Source organism: Heteronotia binoei, unplaced genomic scaffold (genome assembly GCF_032191835.1).
Source record: "Heteronotia binoei isolate CCM8104 ecotype False Entrance Well unplaced genomic scaffold, APGP_CSIRO_Hbin_v1 ptg000047l___fragment_1, whole genome shotgun sequence".
NCBI lineage: Eukaryota > Metazoa > Chordata > Lepidosauria > Squamata > Gekkonidae > Heteronotia > Heteronotia binoei.
In genome coordinates this window covers 128,319-153,744 of record NW_026799982.1, presented here as the reverse complement: position 1 = coordinate 153,744, position 25,426 = coordinate 128,319, and the positions used below count along the sequence as shown (strand labels likewise).

Here is a 25,426-nt window from a genome sequence, read left to right as displayed (position 1 = left end):
GTTGTATTTTGCTGATTAGATATGGTTTATTAACAATGAGAACTGCACTGTCAGTTTAAAGAAAGGCATGAGATTTGCACTGCCAGTTTAAGCACTGGCATGAACCACATAATAAGTAACAGGTGTGGCTGGCTGGTCCCGAGCACCTGTGTAACAATGATGCTGTAATGTATGAATCAGAGATCTATAGTGCTATGATGAGTGACTGAGAGCTGTGTAAAGCCGGAGTAAGGACTTTAAGAAGCACTTTCATACATCAAGATCAAGCAGGATTTCTTCCAAGAAGATACTTAAAGGACAATGTCAGAGCAATATGCTATTTATTGAAATATTATGGAAGTCACCCAGGGAAACAATTAGCACTAGTCTGTCTAGATGCTGAGAAGGCCTTTGATAATGTGAGCTGGCAGTTTATGTTACAACGACTGAGTGTGGTGGACTGTGGGGAGAGCTATTTAAAAATGATACAGGCCATATACTCTTCTCAAAACGTGAAAATAATGGTAAATGGAGAATTATCAGAAGCAATTGCTTTTGGGAAGGGGACTAGGCAAGGATGTCCACTATCACCATTGCTCTTTATCTTATGTTTGGAGACATTGAACAACCAAATTAGAGAAGATCCAAATATCAAAGACACTCTGATTAAAGGGGAACAACATAAATTGAGAGCATTTGCAGATGATTTGGTGTTCATCTTAGACCAACCATTGGACTCTATTGATTTTTTGATGAATAAGATTAATCAGTTTGGTCACTGGACAGAATTGAAAATAAATTATGGAAAAACAAAGCTCTTAGCCAAATATATGACTACAGAACAAATATATCTATTTCAACAAAAATCAGGATTTTCATATGAGAAAAAGTGAAATACCTGGGAATTTATATTTCAAATAAATGTAGTAGTTTAAAGAAAGATAACTATGACAAATTACTCAAAGAGATTAAAAAAGATTTAGAGAAATGGGAAGACGTGAACATATCTTTAATGGGAAGAATAGCCACAGTAAAAATGAATATTTTACCAAGACAGTTATTTTTATTTCAAACTATTCCGGATTTATTATCAAACATTTTCTTCAAAGAAATTTTGATAGATATTTGAAAGTCTTCCTCCTTTTAATAAGAGAATTAAGTCCATTCACATTAATAGAGATTATTGAGGCCATTATGGATTTTTCTTATCATTATCGTTTTTATCTTTTTATATCGTGATCATGTTCGATACTTCTTGGCTCCACCTTGTTTCTCCTTTCCGAAGATTCTACATCATCACCATCCTTTTCACTATTACCGTCTTTCCCATCAAATTTCTCCAAGACGTTCTCAGCTTTGAACATTGAATTGATCCTATATCTTTTGTCTTCATATGTGAAGAGTAAGCCCTCAGGGGATAATCAGGTATATGGGATTTCTCTCTCTCTTAGGAAGGCTGTCAAATCCTGGTATTCTCTTCTCTTCTGTTGAACTGTCCATGGCACCTCTTTCAAGATCTTTACCTCATTTCCTGCTATTGTAACCAACTTGTCCCTTGTTTGTTTCAAAATTATGTATTAAGTTTTCTTTCTTGTAAATTTCAGATGAATTTCCCCGGGTAATTCGTTCCTCCTCGTGAAATTCAATGATACACACTTAGCATAATCAATCTCTTCCTCCATTTTCGATGGGACAATCTGTAAGATTTCTGCAAGCATTTCACTTAATATTTTCTGCAAATCCTCAGACTTGTCTTCTGGTACATTTTGAAACCTCAACATATCGGCTGCTCTGTCCATCTCTAATTGAAGAAATCTACTATCCAAGATTTTTTGGCCTTTCTCCAATTGCTCTACCAGTTGTGGAACTCAAGGTCGCTTACAGCATAAATACAAAATGATAAAAAACAAAATAAAACCCATAAATGTCACAATTTAAAAACTCAGGACTGTCAATAATAAAAACTTTTTAAAAAATCAAAATTGCAGTGCGAAAGAAAACTGCCCTCAGCTGCCACCTGTATACCTCCCTGGGGAGGTTGTTCCATAATTGTCAGACTGCCACAGAAAAATCCCTCTCTCATCTACCCACCAAATGAGCAACTTATAAAATCAATGCAACCAAGCTTATTCTGTTGGGGTTAAATGTGGGAGAAGAACAGAAAAGAGAAATTACTGAAGTCACATGCTCTGGAAGAAGGAGGAGGAAGAGAAAGAGGAATTGGCTTTTATACCCCACTTTTCACTACCCAAAGGAGTCACAGAGTGGCTTACAATTGCCCTCCCTTCTTCTCCGTATAACAGACACCCTGTGAGGTGGATGGGGTTCAGAGAACTCTGAGAGAACTGTGACTGACCCAAGGTCACCCAGATGGCTGCTTGTGGAGGAGTGGGGAATAAAACTACTACACCACGCTGACTCTCAGTGTACTAGGGACTGTGTTTCTTAGAAAAAAATGAGAATATATTTTCAGATATTATTAGTCCAGTGCTACAGAAAACAAAAACTAAGTTATAACAGTAGACAAACAGTAGACAAAACCATATCAGTAATCAGAATATATTTTATCATATAGGGTTGTAAAAGTTTTTCTTACCTACACATACACGACCATCAACACCAACAGCTAAACCCGGTGGACATTCACAATGAAATGACCCCTCAGTATTAATGCAATAGCCATTCATGCAAATTCCTGGTGTTTCGCATTCATCAATATCTAGCCAGAGGAAAACATAATTTTTACTTAATGCTATACAATAGAAACATTAAAAAATCATATTTATTGACCTGTGCCCTTGTGATTGTACCATTAACTTTATCCTATATTTTTCTATTTGAACCCATTAAAATTAATTAAAATTAAAAATTATCAAAATGCTCAGAGCATGGCCACAATCCAATGGGAATTTCTTCTGTGTCAGTGCATCTGAAACATGGATAAGGTATAGCAATAAAGAGATGCAAATAAGAGGAACGACTTCAAAAATAGATTTCTGTGTCCTGAAATCTCATCCTAAAATATACTTTTTTGTACACAGCCAGGTAGTTTGAAGGGTGTTGTTTTAATCTTTCCTCCCACAAGGCAGTGCACAGATGTGGGGGGAATCCTTTAATTTTGAGCAGGGGTCATTTTGAAGAAAAAGAGGTGCTGGAGCTCATTAGCACAACTCATTTACATAACTCATTTGCATATGCCACACACTCCTGACATCACCAGAAGGTATACTAAATTATATAAACTCAGCCATCTACCTTAAAATGCTTCTTGAATTATTATTGAAATAAAACTTTACTCCCATCATACTTTTTAAATTACATTCTCCTATGTGGCTACAGTGGCATGATGAAGATTTCCATCCATCTGCTTTATATGTTTTGGTTACTTCCCCATTTTTTGTGGGGGGAAACTTAGAAAGTTTGTCAAATCTTAGAGTTCAGCAAAATTCTCACAGGAGGGTTTTTTTTTGAAGAATGGAGCCCAGAAGGCAGGTAAGAACATAAGAGAAGCCAGGTTGGATCAGGCCAATGGCCCATCCAGTCGAACACTCTGTGTCACACAGTGGCCAAAAAAATTATACACACACACACAAACACACATATATACACATTGTGGCTAATAGCCACTGATGGACCTCTGCTCCATATTTTTAACTAACCCCCTCTTGAAGCTGGCTTGAGGATGAGCAATGTAAGCAGCTGGTCTCTGCTAACAAGGGTTGAGCCAGCAGGAGACAGATTTAATAGAGGTGAGCAAACAGCTGGGGGTTGAGCTAACAGGAGCAAAAGGTGAGCTGTGCAGGAAAAACCAGGAGGAGTGAGTGCTGAGAGAGGAGAGGATGAAACCAGCCTTTGAAGGAGAGATGCCGGCAGCTTTCAGAGATGCTAGAGAACAGACAACAGAGATGCTAGAGAACAGCCTCTCTCCAATGTCCGAGGACAGACTATGAAGCAGTTGAGAGAGGCATGGCCCACCAAAGAAAGTTGACAGGGACGCCAAGCTGCTGTGAGTGTAAAAGCCCATGAAGACCCTCTCTGCAGGATTCCCAGGACTCTGGTTGGACTTAAGCAGGGGAAGGCCCCGCCCAAGGCTGCAAGAATCACTCTGGGGAAATGAGGACAAGACTGTTCTCTGGAAAGGAATTGGGTGAGGGATCACTGAAAATAGTAAATAAAAAGGAGACATGGCTTGTGATGACCCTTGGTGCTGGATGCTGTAGTGACTTCCTGCAGCTCCTGCACAGCTGAAGCCAATAATCTCTTACAAGTGGGGGCTCATCCAGGTTCCCCAAAAGCTGAGTAGATGTCCATACCATTTAAGCAAGACAGAGAAATTGACAAAGGAGTGAGAAACACCCAAGAGGCAAAGATGTCAGCTTCAGGGGCTACAGAGCAAATGTCTCCCAGTTGGACTTGACCAGTTTGGGGAATGGTCAGCTGCCACCCAAGATGGTCCTGGACAGCCAGTATGTGGCACAAGATAGGTGGCTCCCTACTATGCAACCTCTTTGGCATACTATGCAACCTCTGGCAGCCACATCATTTGATGCCACAGCAGTGGCAGGGCCATTCCAAATCCCTAAGGTGTCTCCTGATGACATAGAAGCCTACTTAGGGGCCTTTGAATAGATGGCTACTGCACCTTCCTGGCCTGAGGTGCAATGGACACCTATTTTGGGACTGTTTTGCTGGGGACCACCCTGGCCACTTATCAAGCTCTGAATGCAGTCAATGCCGCTGATTATGAAAAAGGCTATATTCAGGAAACTCCATAAAATGCCAGAAGCCTATTGTTTGCTCTATTGAAATTCTAAGTGTGAGAAGGAAGAAAGTCCCTTCAAGACAGCCTATGCTCTTAGGGAGCTTGCTAATAAGTGGCTCAAGCTAGATGGTTCCCAAGTTGAGTGGGTGGTGGAACAGATAGTAATTGCGCAGCTGAATCAAATGATGCCTCCCCTTTTTTGAACTTGGGTTGTGCAGCAACAGCTCACCACCATGGATGTAGCTGCTCAACCATGACCTGAACCCTCAGGGACCCAGGCCAGGAGAAGCTTCAGGGAAAAGAGAAAGGGGTGAGGTTGGAGGAGCATGGGAGAAACTTCCCTAGGGGTTGTGAAAGGAGGGCTGAGTCCACACTAGTTACTGCAGTCCTTGGGAGAGGAGCTAACCAAGGCTTTATAGGTCTTTCCCACTTCTGCACAACCCCACAGCTCAGCTTCCTTACCTGATGAACCCCACATCCCAATCTGGGATGTTTTTAACTGCCTCCTCTTCATGAGCTCTCCAGTCAGCCCCAGAGCCACTGGACCAAAGCCACAGAACACATTTCTTGTTGGAGACCAGACAGCGCCTGACTGTAGAGCTAAATCCAGCTCAGCTGGTCTCCCAGTAAACACCCAGCCCAATATAGCCCACCTAGTGTGGAGACAGTAACCCAGCCCAAAGTTGGCTGCCCCAGTGGCAAACAGTAATCTAGCCTGATTTGACCCACCTGCTTAATGTGGCAAACTAACCAATCCCAAGGTGGCCTGTGGGGTCAGACACCACCAGAATCCATGATCCCAACATGTAGTGGGAAACCACCTCCCATCCAGGCTCAAGGAGAAGGGCCAGCCATTGCCAGAATCCATGCCCCCAACCTATGGCAGGGTTAAAATTCCTGCCCAGGCCCAAGGAGAGGGGTTGACCATCCCCAGAATCTACATCCCCAACATATAGCAGGTGACTGCCTCTTGCCTAGGCCCCAGGAAAAGTGTTGGCCACCCCCAAAATCCATGCAGCAACAGGCAGGTGACTGCCTACTGGGCCTGGCCCAAGGGGGAAAGAGGCAGGCCGCCCCCCAAATAACTGGAGGTGCAGGTAATTGATTCCCGGGCCCAAAGGGGACATGTTGACCACCCCCTGAAACCAGAGAAGTCGTATTGGGGGCTTGCACCAGACATTGGTGCAGCAACCTGGCCCTCTGCCACGCAGGGATTAGGGTTGCCAAGTCCAATTCAAGAAATATCTGGGGACTTTGGGGGTGGAGCCAGGAGACATTAGGGGTGGAGCCAAGATCAAGGCTGTGACGACCCTAAAGAGGGGAGGGCCTCCAAACCGGGGGATCCCCTGCCCCCACCTGGGGATTGGCAACCCTATCGGCCAGCAGGGAAGGCCTTACCCAGTCCTTGGCTCGGAAGGCCAGCGCGCCTCGGCCGCAGCCATGCCGCCTCCTCCTCCCGCCACGGCTCAGCTCAGCGCTGCCGCCGCCTCCTTCTCCTCCGAGGCCAGCCCAGCATGCCCCTTGCCACCCGCGCAGCCATAGGCCCAGCAGAGGGGCCGGGCAGAGAAGCGAAGCGCGCCCCCCTTGCCCACACAGGCCGCCTTCTGCAGGGAGTGGAGGGGCAGGGCGCAAGTCCAGCCTGCTCTCGCTCCTCCAGCATTGCTGCTCGGGGTCCTAGAAGGACCCAGATTCGGGGCTTGCCACGCTTCTCCGTAGCTGCTCCTCCGAGATGGGCTCAGGCTGAGCCCATCTTGGAGGAGCAACTACGGAGAAGAGGCGGCAGCTGCGCAGCGGCGTCGCCCGCTCCTTGGTGCCGTTTCCCCTCTCCCCCCGCTTCCATTTTTTTGGGGAGCGGGAGAAGAGGCTGGAAATCCTGGGGTCCCCCGCCAGGGCGGGAGGGTTGGGAAGCCTAGCAGGGATCCCTGGGGAGGGTGCAGAAGGCTGAAAGGGGAACACCAGACTAGAGAGTGGAAGGCAAAGCAGCTTTCATACCAGTGCTAGGAAGTAACATCAGGAGATAGCCTGAGCCTCTATGCCGCGTTTGTTGGCTGTCTAGAGGAACTGGTTGACCACACTGTAAGACAGGATGCTGGACTAGATGAATCATTGGTCTGATCCAGCAGGGCTCTTCATACATTCTCAATATGGTCTGGATTTCCCTTTACTGTCTCAACATGAGCACAGACATAGGTATGCAAACAGGAGGGCAGGGAACACAAGGTCCCTGTGCACCTATCATATTCTCACACAGCCCCCCTTCTGTTTGCGTGTTTATAAGGTGTAAATAATTTAGCAGACAAGTGAAGTTTCAAAAAAAAAATTCCTTAATGTGATGTGATATATTTACCTGTACAATAACGCCCACTAGAAGCCAAGATAAACCCAGGTTTGCATATGCATTTGAAACTGCCATCTTCATTTATACACATCCCATTCAAGCACATGTTGGTAGAAGTACATTCATCATGATCTGAAAAGAAAGCAGCAAAGATATTTTTATCCCTGAAAAAAAAAGTGTTTGATTCAGTCAGATCTTTTTCAGGCAAGCACCTATTAAGAAGGATCAGAAGAACTTTCTCACTACAAGAAATGTATTTATTTAAAAATAAATTTATTTATTTAAAATAACGTTTTAAGAACTGCTTACTTCCTATCCAACCTCTGCAGTCATCTTTGGAGGCCCTGTTTCAAGTGCTTCTGCCATTTCGGTCTAGACAGCTGGCAATCCAAGGGCTTCCTTGGTTATGGCACCATAATTATAGAATTCCTTCCCCAGAGAGATTTAGCTTTCTCTTTCTATCAGTGTCTTCTACCAAAATTTAGGATTTTTGTTTTTTGGTCTTGTGTTCCTTCACAGATTCTTATTGACTCTTCCTCCCATTCATGTGTTTACATGTTTTTAAGATTGTTTCTTCTGTATTTATGAATTTTAAATCTTTTAAAATATTCTTATTGTTTGCTGCCCTGGGGACCCAAAGTCTGGTGCAGAGACACCTTTAAAAAGTCTTAAATAATTAAGTAATGTAAAACTTTTCCTTGAACCTTTCTTTCGTTTAAATTGGCTACAGTTCAAGTTATTTTGTTTGAAGTAGAACATTTAGGGACATCTTGAACAGGTAAGCACTGAGGGTATAATTTAATGAAAATATTATTTTCTTCAGGATATATGTTCTAATAGTGAAGTACACAAGTTGTGAGTACTACACAGTACAATAAACTGAGTACAAAAATATTGTACCTTCTTTCACCCATTGATATTTGATGTTTTAGATCAGAATCTGAAATACTATACCAATTAACAACATTAATACTCTACAAATTCAGTATTACAGAAATACGTTGTCAGTTAACAAACTTGCCTATTGCAAGCAAACTATTATGTTATTACCTAGGAAGCTTAAAAATATACAGCTCAACAATGTACTCCAGTAATGGCATTTGGTTAATCTTAGTACCTCAATTCTCAAAATAGTAACTTCAATTTATCATACTATTTCATAACTGTATAAACATCGAAGGTGTAAATTTCCAATCACTGTTTGATCAACTCACAGATGATACAATACTAAATTTATCTTCCAGATTAATTTTTTTGGAAACAAATATACTAAAGCAGCACCTGAAATATTAGCAAGGAACAAACAGAACAGAATCACAACACCAGGAATTTTAATTGTCTCAAAAAACAAATACAAATAGTAATTGTAACAGATGATGAAGAAAGGGCAGAACTGCTAAATTCTGACTTTTCCTCAGTCTTCTCTTGTAAAGTACTCAACACTGCAAAAACAGAACATACGATGAGGGAAGGGAGTTGCAGTCTAGGATCAGCAAAAAGGTAGTACAAAAACGCTTAGTTTCATTAAATGAAACAAAGTCCTCAAGGCCAGATGAACTGAATCCAAGGGTACTAAAAGAACTGAGCCTCTGGCCATTATTTTTGAGAATTCTTGGAGAACAGGTGAGGTGCCAGAAGACTGGAGGCAGACAAATGTCCCCATCTTCAAGAAGGGGGAAAAGGAGGATCCGGGTAACCATCAACCCATCAACTTGATGTTTATACCTGGAAAAGTTTTAGAACAGATCACCAGTCAGTCCTGGAACATTTAGAAAGGACAGCTGTGATCACTAAGAGCCAGCATGGGTTTCTCAAGAACAAGTCACGTCAGACTAACCTTACCTTTAAAAAAAAATGACTACCTTGCTGGATCAGGGAAATGTTGTAAACATAGGTCATCTTAATTTCAGTAAGGCTTCTGATAAGGTTCCACATACTATTCTTGTTGACAAGTTGGTAAAATGTGGTTTGGATCCTGTTACTGTTAGGTGGATTTGTAACTGGTTGACAGACTGCACCCCAAGAGTGCTTGTGAATGGTTCATCACCCTCTTGGAAAAGAGTGACAAGTGGAGTGCATCAAGGATCTGTCCTGAGATCTGTTTTGTTCAACATCTTCACAAATGATTTGGATGAAGGAATAGAGGGAATGCTTATTAAATTTGCAGATGATACTAAATTGGGAGAGGTAGCAAATACAGTAGAAGACAGAGACAGGATACAGGATGTTCTTCACAGGCTGGAAAACTGGGCTAAAACAAAATGAATTTTAACCAGGATAAATGTAACATTTTGCATTTTGGTAGGAAAAATCCAATGCATAATTATAGGATGGGAGAGACTTGTCTTGGCAGTAGTATGTGTGAAAAGGATCAAGGGGGTCTTAGTGGACTCCCCACTGAATGGCAGCAGTGTGATGTGGTAGCTAAAAAGGCAAATTAAAGTTTGGGCTGTATCAACAGAAGTATAGTGTCCAGATCACGTGAAGTGGTGGTATCGCTTTACTCTGCTCTGGTTAGACCTCACCTAGAGTATTGTGTTCAGTTTTGGAAAATATAGACAAGCTGGAACATATCCAGAAGAGGGCAACAAAGATGGTGAGGGGTCTGGATACTGAGTCCTATGAGGAAAGGTTGAAGGAGCTGGGTACGTATAGCCTGAAGCGGAGAAGACTGAGAGGTGATACGATCACCATCTTCAAGTTCTTGAGGAGCTATCATATAGAGGCTTGTTTTTTGTGGCCCCAGAAGGTTGGACCAGAACCAATGGGTTGAAATTAAATCAAAAGAGTTTTCAACTAAATATTAGGAAGAACTTCCTGGCTGTCAGAGTGGTTCCTCAGTGGAACAGGATTCCTTGGGAGGTGGTGGGCTGTCCTTATTTGAAGGTTTTAAAAAAGAGGCTAGATGGCCATCTGACCGCAATGCTGTTTCTGTGAATTCGGCAGATTATGAGAAGGAGGGCAGGAAGGTTTGCATCAGTGCTTACATGCCCAGGGAAATGCTAATTGCCATTTTGGAGTCAGTCAGCAATTTTTCTCCAGACCAGTTTGGTCAAGGATCCTGGAGGTTTTTGCCACCTTCTGAGCATGGAGCACAGGTCACTGTGGATGTATGTGTGTGGGGGAGGCATTTGTGTAGGGGGTTGCACAAGTTCCTGCATTGTGTAGGGGGTTGGACTAGATGAATCATGAAATTCCTTTCCACTCTATATTCTATATATATGACTTTATACCAGCCTTACAGCAAAGGCTGGCAACGGCAAACCACCTCTGAATATCTCTTGCCTTGAAAACCCTGTGGGATCACTATAAGTCGTTTGTGACTTGATAGCACTTCCCACCACCACTGCAAAGCATTTATTTATTTGCAAAGTTTAGATCCTGACTTTCGGTCCAAACAGGACCACAAAATGGCTAACAATTTTTTTAAAGATATAAAAATATATTTAAAAGCCAATTAAAATTAAAACTAAAATACATACATGAGGTACAAAGACAGCAATTAAAACATAAAGCAGGAAGGAGAGGAAACACTGGGAACACCAGAAAAAAGACGTATTCACCTGCTTACAGAAGACAGTAATAGAAGGAACAGTCAAATCACCCTGAGGAGGGAGTTCCATAAATTTGGTACAACTCAGAGGACCCATTTTTGGGTTGCCACCTATCTAATATCATGAAAAGCACCCAAAGCAAAGCCTCAGAAGATGACCATAGTGGTTGAGTAGGTTTGTATGGGATAAGGCAGTCCTTAAGGTATGCCAGTCCTAAACCAGATAGAGAAGAAGAGTTAGTTTTTATACCCCTCTTTTTACTACCCGAAGGAGACTTGAAGCAGCATGCAATCCCCTTCTCTTCCTCTTCCCACAACAGCACCATGTGAGGTAAGTGGGGCTAAGAGAGCTCTGAGAGAACTGTGACTGACTCAACAATGCCCAGTTGGTTGCATGTGGAGAGTGGGGAATCAAACCTGGTTCTCCAGATAAGAGTCCGCCACTCTTAACCACTACAGGTAGCACTGACTGTAAAGGTCAACACCAGCACCTTTGGCCCCAGAAACAAGTTGGGAAAAGGGAGAAAAACTAAGAGAAAAATCCAGGTTATACCCTACCAACACAGTTTTTCCCATCAGTGGTTAGTTCAAAACCAGCATTGCAAATGCACTGGAAGCTTCCATCAGTGTTCACACAACGACCATTTTTACAAAGGACACCATTCTGAATACACTCATCAATATCTAAGGGGGAAAAATAACATAAATAAAATGAACATTTCACTTTTTTCAACTAGAAAATATGATGAAGTTTAGGCTCAATGTATCTGAATTAACTCTTTATTACTATTTAACTCTTTATAAAGTTACTATTGAAAAAGAAAAAGAAGAGTTGGTTTTTATACCCCACGTTTTGCTACCCTATGGTAGTCAAAGTAGTTTACAATTATCTTCTCTTCCACTACCCACAACAGTCCCCTTTTGTGGTAGGCGGGGCTGAGGGAATTCTGAGAGAAGTGTGATTGGCTCAAGGTCACCCAACAGGCTTCATGCAGAGGAGTGGGAAATCAAACCCAGTTTTCTGGGTTTCAATTAGAGTCCTCTGCTTTTAATTACTTCACCATATCAATATGTCCAGCGTTGACACCTCTGTCCCTGCACTTACCTAGGGACTACAAGACCTACTGAAGCCACATCACACCAGTGAGATGCAACACATTTCAAAGTTGTCAGGTTGCAGTAGGGTGCAGCCTTGACAGAGTTGACTTGAAGAAACCCAGCTAGCCATCAGTGGCATGCTCAGCAGCAGAAGCCAATGTGGCACTGGGATCCTGGGGAGCTCTGGTGAAAGGGCAGGAAAAGCAGGTAGCACTGCTTTTTTTTTACAGGAGATCAGGCGGGCAGCCAGCCTCTGTCCAAGGGGAAGGGGCAGTGAGCTCATCAACCCTAGACAAGGATCCACTGGCCCAGGGCACTCCCTAGGACTGGGTTGAAGAGAGAGGACTGGGGTTAGCCATCTCCTGGGAGAGTACTGCCAAGTAACAGCAAGGGTGGAAAACCAGACTCATTCCCCGGCAGGTGGGAACAGTAATCAGCAAAGCAGAATGTGGGATTCAGGTAAAGAGACTCCTTATTTGCTCTACTCCGAGGCATTACCCTGGAACACTTGTCCAATGAAGCAACCCTGGAGGTTGAGACAGCCTCAGACTCCAACCCAGCACCAGAAGCACCTGATATAATTTAAGGATTGACACCACTAGAGGAAGCACTATAATTTGATGCTTGCCTTAGGAAACCTTAAGGTGCAAAATGACATTGGGGAATTAGGATCATAATACTTGCAAATTTCTATAAGCAGCATCTACAGAAAATTCTGAACTGGACCAGGATCATAGCACTAGATGTGTTTAACTCATCTCAAGAGCTGTTTTTCTAATGTAAATCTTCCCTAGCCACCATTTAACCTAACAAAACTAATATATTCTATTAGCTTGAGTTCCCTTTGCCCAACTGATCAGCTTAAACAGGGCTTTTTAAGTAGAAAAAAACCAGCAGGAACTCATTTGCCACACTCCCTGATGTCACCATTGTTTCACACGGATTGTTTTTGTAAAAAAGCCCAACAACAACTCATTTGCATAGTAGGCCACATCTTTTGATACCAAGCCAGCCAGAACTGTGTTTCTCTGTGTTCCTGCTCAAAAAAAGCCCTGAGCTTAAACAAATTGAGAATATACCTGATGTCCTAAATCAACCCTTGATCTGCCAAAGATCTGCCAAAATTATGTTGAATGGCAGATCAGTCAGATCTGGTTCTGTTGGTTCAGAACTACTAGCTCAATATTAGTTTCAATAGGTTTTAATGACAAAATGTTTGCTTGATCTATGTTCTTTTACTTGATTTTTGGGGTCAGGAGTTACAATTTATCATGACTAAATCTCAAAATGAGATGCATTTCAATCTCTACAAGATTTAAACAGATACTTTAATCTGCAAGCAGATTTCTTACATTTCTCTTTCATTGTTATTCTAGGTTTAATTAAATTCTTTCAAACATTAGGTCATAGTCATGGTTTAGTGACTAGGTAAAACTCTGTTTTCAAAATCCCAAGTGAACTAACTCAAAACAAACATAAACATATGTAAAATCTACAAATGTACAACTAAAACTTTTTTTTTTTACCGATGCAAGCTTGCTTTGTAGGAGTTCTTTGGAAACCTATATGACATTTGCAATAATAGGATCCAGGTGTGTTCACACAGTCTCCATTAGAGCATGGATTTGATATGCACTCATCAACATCTGTTGGCATAAGAAAGAAGACAATTAGATTTCACAATATATGTAGAATAGCTGTAATGTACTCAGTGACGAGACGTGTTGAAGGCAACATACTTTATTAGCGGGTACATCACAAGAGAGAGAATGGCGGGCCGGGTCCCGATTATATACATGCCCCGGAACAACCCTCCGTGAGGCCAGGTCCAATCCTGGTCAGTAAAACTTCCCGCCACAGATCTTGATTGGCGGTGCATATTAGCGAGCTACATCCGGGGACCAGTGGGGTTCCACTGGTCGCCTCTGTAGCGTGCGCTGAGCTGTACATAGGGATTAGAATGCAGGACATAATAGCTTTCTCAAGTTCAATCACACTTAACCGCACATTTCTTAAGGTTCTGAAGGTCATTTAGTAGAAAAGCAGACCATAAAACTAAATAAACATTTCATACAGAGTTTTTGGCTAGATTTGGCTAGAGAATGGCAGCAACCTAATTTACAAAAGTATGTAATTAGCCAAGGAGATGTTAAATTAGTATGAGGGTATAGAACCTATCATTTATGCAGAATTTGTTATTGTTTCACTCTATTGTGACAGATATCCACAGAAATTCCATGGACTACTTCAACACCTTCTACACATATGTGCATATGCAACAACAACAAAAATTCCATCTTGTTTCCTTGGATTTATTATACATTGAGCCACTGCTCCTAGAAAATTCAGCATTAATGGCATATTGTTTGTTTTGTCAATGTGCAAGTTTATTTGAGATGCTGTATATCCAGCTACACACATATATTTCTTGTCTCAGCAGCACACCAAGACTCTATATCCTGTTTAGCAAAGGCAGCCGGCAACATTACTTGCTCTTCAATATTCCAGCAAGGGACCCTTCATTCCATTACTATTGTCCAAAACATTGCTGTGAGTACTTTGAAGGGCAAAGATAACGGGAATTTATCCTACCTGAGCCTGATCTGAAACAGAGAGTGAAAGTGAGTATAAATGGGCAATTTTCACAGTAGAGGGTGGTAAGCAGTGGGGTGCCACAGGGCTCAGTACTGGGTCTGCTGCTTTTTAACTTGTTCATTAATGATTTGGAGTTGGGAGTAAGCAGTGAAGTGGCTAAGTTTGCGGATGACACTAAATTGTTCAGGGTGGTGAGAACCAGAGAGGATTGTGAGGCACTGCAAAGGGATCTGTCGAGGCTGGGCGAGTGGGTGGCAACATGACAAATGAGGTTCAAGGTGACCAAGTGCAAAGTAATGCACATTGGGGTCAAAAATCCTAACTATAAATGCAAGTTGATGGGGTGTAAACTGGCAGAGACTGACCAAGAGAGAGATCTTGGGGTCATGGTAGATAACTCACTGAAAATGTTAAGACAGCATGTGACTGCAATAAAAAAGGCCAATGCCATGCTGGGAATTATTAGGAAGGGAACTGAAAACCAATCAGCCAGTATCATAATGCCCCTGTATAAATCGATGATGCAGCCTCATTTGGAATACTGTGATAATTCTAGTCATCACACCTCAAAAAAATATTATAACATTGGGAAAAGTGAAGAAAAGGGCAACTAGAATGATTAAAGGGTTGGAACACTTTTCCTATGAAGAAAGGTTAAAAAGCTTGGGGCTCTTTAGCTTGGAGAAATGTTTACTGAGGGATGACATGATAAGAGGTTTACAAGATTATGCATGGGATATAGAGAAAGAAGTACTTTTCTCCCTTTCTCACAATACAAGAAGTTGTGGATATTCAATTACTGAGCAGTCGGTTTAGAACTGATAAAAGGAAGTACTTATTCACCCAAAGGGTGATTAGCACATGGAATTCACTGCCACAGGAGGTAGTGGCAGCTGCAAGCAAAGACAACTTCAAGAGGGGATTGGATACACATATGGAGCAAAGGTCCATCAGTGGCTATTAGCTCTGTATTCTTGGTGCTTGAGGGGCACAGTGGGAGGACTTCTAGTGTCCTGGTCCCACTGATGGACCTCCTGATGGTGTCTGGGGTTTTTGGCCACTGTATGATACAGAGTGTTGGACTGGATGGGCCATTGGCCTGATCCAACATGGCTTCTCTTGTGTTCTTACATTCTTAAGGAAAGGGAAGGAAAGGGAAGGGAAGGGAAGGGAAGGGAAGGGAAGGGAAGGGGAGGGAAGGGGAGGGAAGGGGAGGGAGGGAGGGAGGGAGGGAGGGAGGAAGGAAGGAAGGAAGGAAGGAAGGAAGGAAGGAAGGAAGGAAGGAAGGAAGGAAGGAAGGAAGGAAGGAAGGAAGGAAGGAAGGAAGGAAGGAAGGAAGGAAGGAAGGAAGGAAGGAAGGTCTTCAAAATCAAGCATGATGCAGAAGGGGATATACAAAGATACAGAACCAGATTGGTTGCTAAAAGATACTCACAGACGTATGGAGAAGACTATGATGAAACCTTACCAACAGTGGCAAGCAATATTTCAATAAGAATGCTTTTGAGCATAGCAGCACTCTATAAAACACCCATGCACAATAGACCATTGAAGATGGTCTGGGAATTAAGGAGAAACCCTTTCCTTGACTTCAATATTCTAGGAAGCTGCTTAAAATCAAGAGGACATTCACTTGAGAATGCTTCTCATCCCAATTGCAATTTTCCCCAATGTCTTTGGAAAAGTTCATTGGTTTTTTCTCTAGTTGTTTCTCTCCAAGTGAGCTGTTGGATGGTTAGATGATATCAAGGAGCTGGACAGCATGTCATTGCTTCATATCATTGGATCTTTTCATGGCTTATGTAGGTACTGCAACAATCTATTCCATGTTTGGTTGATACTCGTGACTACAGGCTGTTGGCAATTTTTTTTAATTTCTGTTTGCATGGCATAGGCAGTGAGTAAGCTACACTTAAACTAAATTAATGTTGGCACGCTACCAATGCCGTATACCAGGGGTGCCCAATGGTAGCTCTTCAGATGTTTTTTTGCCTACAACTCCCATCAGCCCCAGCCATTGGCCATGCTGGCTGGGGCTGATGGGAGTTGTAGGCAAAAAACATCTGGAGAGCTACTGTTGGCCACCTCTGCAGAATACCATAAGATAGCTCTGAAAATGAAGCTGCCTTGCACAGCATCAACTTTTTGAATCTTCTACTGAACAGTATGCAGCAGCTCATATTCTTTTCTCCAGTACTTCTGAATAGTCGAACATAAAGAAAAATGTTACTTTCACTTGCAGCAAACCACGCTGCCCTTCTGGATTATTTAGTTCTATGATCAGTACTATACAATTTTACACAGTTTCGTCACAATAAAGCTAACCGTTTGAAGTATTATTTCAAGCAAAGTCAGATTCCTATTAATCTTTGGCATGCAATAGTCTATATAACTCATAACTGTTAACTTTATTTATATAAAAATAAAATATCATCTTGACAGAATGTACAGTACTGAGCCCTTAATTGTTTGTAAGCAGAAGGTATTATAAATAGGAAATCACTTGGAGTGAAAACTCACAATTTGCAGGAAATTTTCAAATGTATTTCTTTACTGTCATATGAAAATATATTTACCTAATGATAAGGAAATCTGACATACTGGCAGTAATTGTCACTTATTTCATAATCTCTACAGAAGACATATCATTTTTCTTCTGATCCACCTCTATAAGCTTGGCAGTCCCCATATTATTATGTAGTGGTGATCAAGGACGTAAAGATAAATGCACCATGGCTTTTAAATAAAACAATGAATAAAATTCTTGGTTTTTTTGTTGAAAATCATAGCAAAGGAATGGAATCTTCTTGTACAAAAACAGAATCTCCCCATGAAAGCACACTTTGTACTTCAATTAGTGCAATTTTGCTTTCCTTATCATATGTCTACTATACCACCCAATGTACCCTGTTACTGTTTCTCTTTGAACACCTTTGAATTCTCTAAATGTCCCTGCAGCTCTCCTTAATGCCCCAGCTCCTGCAGAAGTTCATTACAAATTACTTAAAGGTTTGGGGTCCCCCCCCCAGAACAATCCAATGAGTTATAAAAAAAATTCCTTATGAATGTTTTCATAAAGTAGTGCTTAGTTCAAAGTGGTTATTAGTCATTTGTTACTGATTTGCCACAATTTAAAAGCAATCTCAAACATTTGCTTCCAAATGTGTTCTAACGGTTCAGTAACTATTTCTCACTTCATAGGACACTACTGATATGACAGTGCTAAAACTCTTCCAGAATTTGTTTTAAGTAAGAGACTATCACATCATCTAGACATTGCTGAGTTCTTTATTCAATTTAACATGAAACATCTTTAGCAGGTTTCCAGTTTCCTTTTTAGTGATTTCCCCCCCAGACAAAATTGTATGCCAATCTGCAGAACAGGCAGGTATACTACTCATTAAAAATGTGTAAAAATTTTAAGAGCAAGAACTATCCAACAAATATTTAACCTAACATTACCTTAATTAATATCCATTGTAAAGAAAATAAGAGTCAAACAGAAAGCTATACTCACCAATACAGTCTCCGTTTGCATCTTGCTTATAGCCCATATTGCATTCACAACGATAACTGGAAATGGTTGGTATGCAGCGCCCATTTAAACAAAGATTTGGATGTTGCTTACAGATATCTATTGTTTGATTGAGTATTGCTAAGAAAAAATGCAGAACCATACTCCATTAAAAATGAACTTGCTTTTATAGCTATTTGTGTTCATAACTTCATGTAACCACTAACAGAACTTTGAAGTTTAATACACAAAATGTACATTTCAGTCTGTACACTACCTCTTGGTTAATTCTTTGAACATAATAGTTTGGACTCCAAATGGTAAACGAATCTAACTTAATTTTCATACTACGTTGACTTTAACATATAATTAACAGTATTGTCTATTGCCTTAATAGAACACTGACATATATGCATTTTACATAGGCACATAGGATAAGAGGAACATGGGAGATGTTTTATATTTGTGGCACAAAGCAAATTATAGCTGATTACTTGTAACTTCTATAGTTCATAATCATAACATTGTATTGCATCCCTTCAAATCACCATTGGACACTCTATAAAACTCTTAGCACTTTTTCACATCAAAGGCTTTCTAAAGGTTCCTACATAATCCAGTTCCTTAAGCAGGACTGCAAAGAGACAGTGAAAAAGAGTCATTTCTCTTGGTACGGAACTGGTTCCCCAATTCACTCCTCCCACTGGTTTGCTGCCTTACCTCAAAGGACTGTGAGACCACCTTTAAACTGACTGCAAGGTTTATTCAAAATCTAGACCCTTTGGAGTGGCCTCCCAGAGGAAGTGCAGAAGGCTTCTTCTTTGTTAGTTTTTAGAAGATGCAATGGCTCAAATGGAAAATATAATGCTTCTTATTCCATCTATAATATGCAAATTGCCGATTCATACATCAGGGCAAAACAGGGAAAGAACAATGAATTCAACACTTGGAACTTCCACTCAGTTCACTAATTGAAACCAGTTTCCTTGCTTTGCTATTAGAATTTTAAAAGGGGAAAATTATTTTTTAAAGGACAAATCTTTTCTCAATGAATATGCTAATAACAAAAGAGGTACCCTAGCTTCTAATTATGAAACTGAGTGGAGGTTCATGAAATGCAGAGCCCCAACACAAATCAAGCCACACAATTAGCATTTCTTTTGACAGAATGCAACACATGGTTAGAGTGCTGAGACAATTCTATCATGGACAGTTTCTTGTTGAATTTCTGGGCTATGTGATGGCCTTTCCTTGGTTGTCTTTATATGGCAAGCAATGATATATCCAGGGCTTTTTTTTGGGGGGGGGGGAGCAGAAATGCACAGGAATGCAGTCTCGACTGGCTTGGCATCAGGGGGTGTGGCCTAATATGCATATGAGTTCCTGCTAGGCTTTTTCTACCAAAAAAGCCCTGTGTGAAACAATGGTAATGTCAGGGGTGTGGCCTAATATGCAAATGAGCTCCTGCTGAGCTTTTTCTACAAAAAAGCCCTGGATATATCAAATTTTCATCCTGACCCCATCTGAGGATACTTAAACCCAGAGTGTAGGGGCATGGATAGACAAGACATATCTTCTTACAAACCAGAAAAAAACCCAGATTTGCAGAAGAGTCTGAAATCTAAAGAACAAAAATAAAGAACAGAAATCATTGAGGGGGTGCCCAAAATTATAGAAGCTACACCCATTGCTCTAAGAAATGGACGCTCTCAATGGCCACTGCTAGGCCTCACAACAGTATTGCCAGACTTCAAGCTTTGGTTTTTGTCATTAAAAGGCAGAGGGAGGGCAACATCTTTTCTAGGCCTGTTTTGGTCTTTGAGAGAGGACCCATCAAAGTAAGGCTCACCAGCAATCACCAGGTGACTATCAAGTGACTTGCATGCTGTGACGGACTCAGGAACTTGGCCTGAGAGCTGGGGAACAGGCTTGCAGCTATTGGCTGGAACGTTGCCCTAGCAACGAAAAAGTAACAATATGAGGTTTGCTTAGCAGTGGAACGCCTCAGGATTTTAGTCTTAGCTGAGGAGTCTTCGTGTTAGGTCTTCAGAGGAGTCTGAAGGGAAGACTGTGGGCTTAGACCGGTCAGTTGTAAAGGCAACTGGACAAGGGGCTGAGATCAGCCAGTGAGGCTGGGCTCCTTGTGGGAGACAGGGCTGTGTGTAGTCTCTGTCTGGAAGAGAGAGTTTTAAGGCAGTTTGAAACTCTCTGAGGGAGATTTTGCCAACACAACCAGGCATTCTCCTGTGTCTAAACTGAGTTTACACCAACACATAAAAGGAAGGACTGGATTCTGGTGGTCAGTAGGGTACCCAAGACTCAGACCAGAAGACTAGCTGGAAAGCTGAGACACATCCAGTGTGGGGTGTGAGTTCTGGAAGATAGCTAGTAGTGTGTCTGTGAGGGAGAATGAACTGACACCAGTCAGGAGTTCTGTGTGTGTGTGTGAGGAGTGAGTCAGTTTGTTATTTTTATTTTAGATATCCAAAGCCAGGCTAAACAACTGAGCTGTAGAGCATTCTGAGTGCCCAGAAGGCACAGCCTGCCTGAAGTAGAATCTAGTAGGATTCTGAGGCCTGCCTGTTTGTTATGTTAAAAATCTTCTGCCAGAGTTATTATATTTTACCTCAGCCTGCCAAATCTCTGTGAAGTGATATTTGATAATTCTGCCATCCATCTGCTTGCCAACTGATTCTTTGTTACTAATTAGTTATAATCAATATTATTTTGATCCCTTCCCCTTGCCTTTTGTTATTTAATAAATATTTTTGTGGGTTCTGAATTTTAAAACCGTCTGGTGCCAATTTTTGAGAGTCTAACAGGATTTCTGTGAGGGTGATTGAGGAACTGAGGGAAGGTGACTGGGGAGAAATTTAAAGTGGTCGCCCTCCCAAATAGGCTCTGACCTAATCCCTCACACATGCCTAATCAGGCTCAGTTGCTTTCTACTGTACAACAGTGGGCACCTCACTAAAGCCAGCACTGAGCAGTGGTTAGAGTTTCAAGCTAGGATCTGGGAGACTCAGGTTTGAATTACTAACCTCACAGCATTGTTGTGAAGATAAAATGGAGGACAGGAGAATGATATAAGTTGCTTTGGGTCCCCATGTGGAGAAAGGTGGTGTATATATATATATATATAAATGAAGTAAATAAATTATAAATATAGCTAAAGACGGAGGGGTAGATAAATGGTAGATTGGTTGGTGTGTAAGAAAAACAGAAGATAATATGGAAATCTGAGGATGTGTGGGCTGCCAGGAGGAGAGTAGTGTGGGGAGGAAAGAAAGATGCTTCTTGTAAATCCAGTGGATGGGCTAGCACTGTGCACCTCAGTCAAACTTTTCTTTAGGAAAGTCTGCCAAAGGGCAGGAAGGAAAAATGTTGGAGACTAGAGGGCAGATAATGGTAAGTTGGCTGGTAGGTGGGAAGGAGAAAACAAAACAAGAAAAGAGAAGAAGCTTTGGGGGCTTTCAAAAGAAAAAGTGGAGGAGAAGAAAATGAGAGGAAACCCTCCATTAGTCCTTTTGGGTCCCCTGCTTGTTTATGTGTGAATACAAAAACAATTTGTGGTACATAGCTGGATATTGTTTTTTTAATATATATATATCATGCTGATATTACATAAAGATTTAGGCCTTCTTTTTGCATGGATGGAATGGGAAAAAATGGTCCATTTTGATTGTTTGTTTTAAAATATTCTTTATAAAATTTACATTATGGTACAATTTTGCTACATAATAAAAATGACTACAGTGGCTATGTATTTGATATTTAAAGGAAACACATGATAGTAAGGTAAATTAAAAATGAAATTACAACTTTTATTCCTAGATGACAGCTTTATTCTTACATTACTGTTTTAAAAGACAACCAACAGCTATGTGCCATACCACACTAAAATGAATGTTTTTAGATAAGCAGAATATAAAATTTGGGCATAGTTTATTAAGAGTCATATAAGAAAAACAGAGATTTTAGGATAGTGCACTGACCATTCAGCTAGAACTCCATTACATACCTGTAGAGTGATGTTGCTCTACATCCCTATACTGAGATATACTGCCAATGTATGTTTCTGATAGGTAAAGATATCAGATTTTTTTTTTTTTTGCCTAGGAAGAATCTCTGTTAAACTAGGGCCTGCATTGCTACTTTGCAAGCAAGGAAGGATACTCTGAAAGAGAATGCATGGGGCTATAATCCAGGATACTGGGTTATGGCCCTATTCATTCCTAAACTGAACTACCATCAAGTTCTGTCTTCATAACCAATACTCCACTCATGCACCTCTCTTGTTCCTGTGTTGGTAGTCTGTACTGTGCAGGGAATGCACATGGCGCCTCTGCTCTAGGCATTTATTGTTCTATTTCTCACTGTTTAGTTTTTACCTTATTATTTGCTGTGAAGAAATACATTTTTTTCTTTCAAGGTTTGAACTTAACAAAACCTTTCCTCTAAGTCTTAAAAGTTTTTCCCTCTGGGTAGAGAACAAGCAGCAAAGAGGGAAGTCAATTCAGATGTTTTCTAACCTTTAGAAGGGAAACTTCTCTCAAGTGAGGGGGACTGTGAAGAAGACACTGAAAGAAAAGGTAAGGAGGGTCAAATTCCCTCAAGAAGCTTGGAAGCTATTTAAAACTACAATCCTGGAAGCTCAGATAAAATGTATACCACAGGTTAGGAAAGGTACAAATAGGTATTTAAAAGGCTTGCATGGTTAACTAATAAAGTAATGGAAGAAACAAAAGGTAAGGAGGATTCCTTTACATAGTGGAAGGCTAGTCCAAGTGATGAAAATAATAGGGAGCACAGGCTTTGGCAAATAAAATACAAGTCAGTGATCAGACAGGCAAAAAGGGACTATCAGGAATATATTGCAAAAAACGTAAAGTCTAACAATAAAATTTTTTTCAAATACATTAGAAGCAGAAAACCAGCCAGGAAGGCAGTAGAGACCTTGGATGACCAAGGGGCAAAGGGATTACTAAAGGATGATAGGGAGATGGCAGAGAAGCTGAATGCATTTTTTGCCTCTGTCATCACTGTGGAAGATGGAAGGTGCTTGCCCACTCCAGAATCGCTGATTTCAGGATGAGTGTCAAAAGACCTGAGTTGCTTTGAAGTGACAAGTGAAGAGGTCCTATGACTTATGGACAAATTAAAAATTGACAGATCGCCAGGCCCAGATGACATACATCCAAGACTTCTGAAAGAACTCAAATGGGAACTTGTGCATCTCCTGACAATAAATATGCCATGTATGACTAAAATATGCCTCCATTGTCAGGAACTGGAAGGTAGCTAATGTAACCTCCACCTTTTAAAAAGGGTTCCAGAGGAGATCCAGAAAATTGCAGGCAGGTCAGTCTAATGCTAATACCAAGTAATTGGTGGAATCCCTTATTTAAGTTAGAATTAGTAGGCACATTGATGAACAAAAGCCACTGAGAAATAATCAGCATGGATTCTGTAAAGAAAGATCTTGGTCCTGTTCAGAAGCACAGTATGATCAGATGTTGCTGCTGTTTCCTTCCACATTTAAAATGGCTGATCAGACAGCAACATCTGCCTCCCCGTATTAACTCATGGTAGCCCCCCCCCAATCCTTCTCGGAATCAGATTATTTTGTTACCTGCTCCTTTGTGGTGTTTTTTGGGTTCTCCGGTTTCACCATGTAGTTTTCTCCGTCTGAATAGTTCTGCGATATTAACCAACTTCCGGATGTCTAAAGGCTGTCCCAGAGCAAAAGAAGCCTCAGACATCTGGTTTATGGTCACCAATTTTTTTTTACTACTTAGCAATGTGTGCATAACTGCATAACCACATATGCGCATGAACACATGCACATAATGTGCGCATGTGCATAATGAGCACATGTGCATAAGGGTGGAGAAAAAAAAGACCTGCATGGTGCCGTTGTGTGGACAGCACAAGACAGTTTCACTGTGGAGTGATTTGAACGGAGCCTCCTGCAGCCCGCCACATCGCGGCTTGACTGCAGGGAGAATTTTGCCCCCCCGGAGGAGAGCGGACATTTCGGCGTGCTTCCAAGCGCGTCTGGAGGAGGCGGGGCTTTTGCGGCTGTTCTGAAGCCTCCGCACCCCGTCTCCTCAGTCCTGTTGGCGAGCTTGGACAGCAAGGAGCGTGCTCGCACGCTCTTGGTTGAGCTGGGGTTGTGTGAGCCGGGAGGCTGGTGCGCCGTGGATCGGAGCGTTGTGGGACGTCTGTTTGTTTGCTGCCTGTTTCCACAAAGGGAAACGTCTATTATTCATGGGGCATTTTTTCAATTAATTTGTTCTCTTCAAGTCCAGGCTGATTCATAGGGATTTGGGCTGTGGGAGGCTTCTTTCCTTTTTAGGGGCCCCTGTTTGGAGCTTCTTTGCCCCCCCCACCCCGTTTTTTTTCGGGGGTGTAGATCATTTTTAAAATTGTATAATTTTAGTGGTTTGGGTGGCTGTTGGAGCAGGTCTGGGTGCTTAGCAGGGTGGGTCGGCCATTTTATAGTCGGCCATTTGTATAAGCACTGGGGAGGTTGTGCTTTTGCTTCCCTCTGGTGCTGAGCAGCCATTTTGGGTCTCTCTTCATTACCCCTGGTTCTTTGGTGGCCATTTTCTGAGGGAGAGGTGGCGGCCATTTTAGTGTGCTGTGGGGTGGCGGACATTTTGAGGCAGGCTTTGGCCCTTCCACCCTCCACCCCCCCCCCCTTTTTGTCTTGTTAGGCTTTTTAAAGTATTTGGGGTTTTGGTGACTGGCCTGTTGGTTTTGAAGGGCTAGCTGCCTTAAAGTGGTTCATTCCCCCTTTTGATTTTGCCTGGTGCTGCGCTCTTTAGCGAGCATGTCGGGCCGTAAAGGTGCTGGAAAAGCAAAGGGGAAGCAGCCTGCCCCTAAGGCCCCTAAGCCACCACTGAAACGTCCGCCACCTCCCTCATCGTCTGATGAGGAGGGGGACGATGACGTTAATGCAGTCATTTTTCAGCGACTGCAGGCGTTGGAGCGGGCATCGGGGTTTCCACCTTCTCAGATGCCCAAGAAGGGGCGGGTTTCTAAGCGGGCTTTGCAGGCTGATATATTGACCCGCTTGTCTCTTTTAGAGGGCAGATCTTCAGCTGCTGCTGGAGGAGCTGTGGGGCTTGTTGGCTCGGAGGTTGGTGCTGGCCCGTTGTCCGGTGCGGTTTGTGCTGGGTCAGCATTGGTGCCTGCTTTTGAGAATTGGAAAAGAAGAACAAGGAGGAACTGGATAACAAAGAGAAGGAGAAGCTTCGGAAGAGGAAGGTTGACCGGACCTGGGCCAATTGGCTTCTGGGATTTTTTATATATGTGGGAGTGATAGTGCGGGCGCAGCCCTGGCAGGCCGCCGCCTTGATTCAATATATGGACATCATATACAAGGGGTATACGATGTTCAGTGGCCCAGCTTGGATCCACCTCCCCACATGTTCCCCAGAGAGCACTGAGGTCAGGAACACAAAATCTCCTAACTATCCCCGGGCCAAAAGAAGCCCGTCTGAAAGCCACCAGGGAAAGGGCTTTCTCCGTTATGGCCCCCGTATGGTGGAATCAGCTGCCGGAAGAGGTGAGGGCCCTGCG

The 25,426-nt window shown here is 42.1% G+C and overlaps 1 protein-coding gene across 2 annotated transcripts in view; it reads right to left on the bottom strand.

Moving 5' to 3' along the window:
* Positions 1-25,426, bottom strand: part of LOC132590489 (fibrillin-2-like) — a 314,238-nt gene that overhangs the window by 186,281 nt on the left and 102,531 nt on the right. For both annotated transcript variants that reach the window (XR_009556697.1, XM_060263396.1), the window contains exons 6-10: positions 17,843-17,980; positions 13,257-13,376; positions 11,191-11,316; positions 7,089-7,211; positions 2,576-2,698 (exon numbers count right to left, since the gene is read on the bottom strand). Coding sequence is in view for 1 of the 2 variants with exons in the window: in XM_060263396.1 (XP_060119379.1) it covers positions 2,576-2,698; positions 7,089-7,211; positions 11,191-11,316; positions 13,257-13,376; positions 17,843-17,980 (630 nt within the window). In the remaining variant the exon portion in view is untranslated. The remainder of the gene's footprint in view (positions 1-2,575; positions 2,699-7,088; positions 7,212-11,190; positions 11,317-13,256; positions 13,377-17,842; positions 17,981-25,426) is intronic.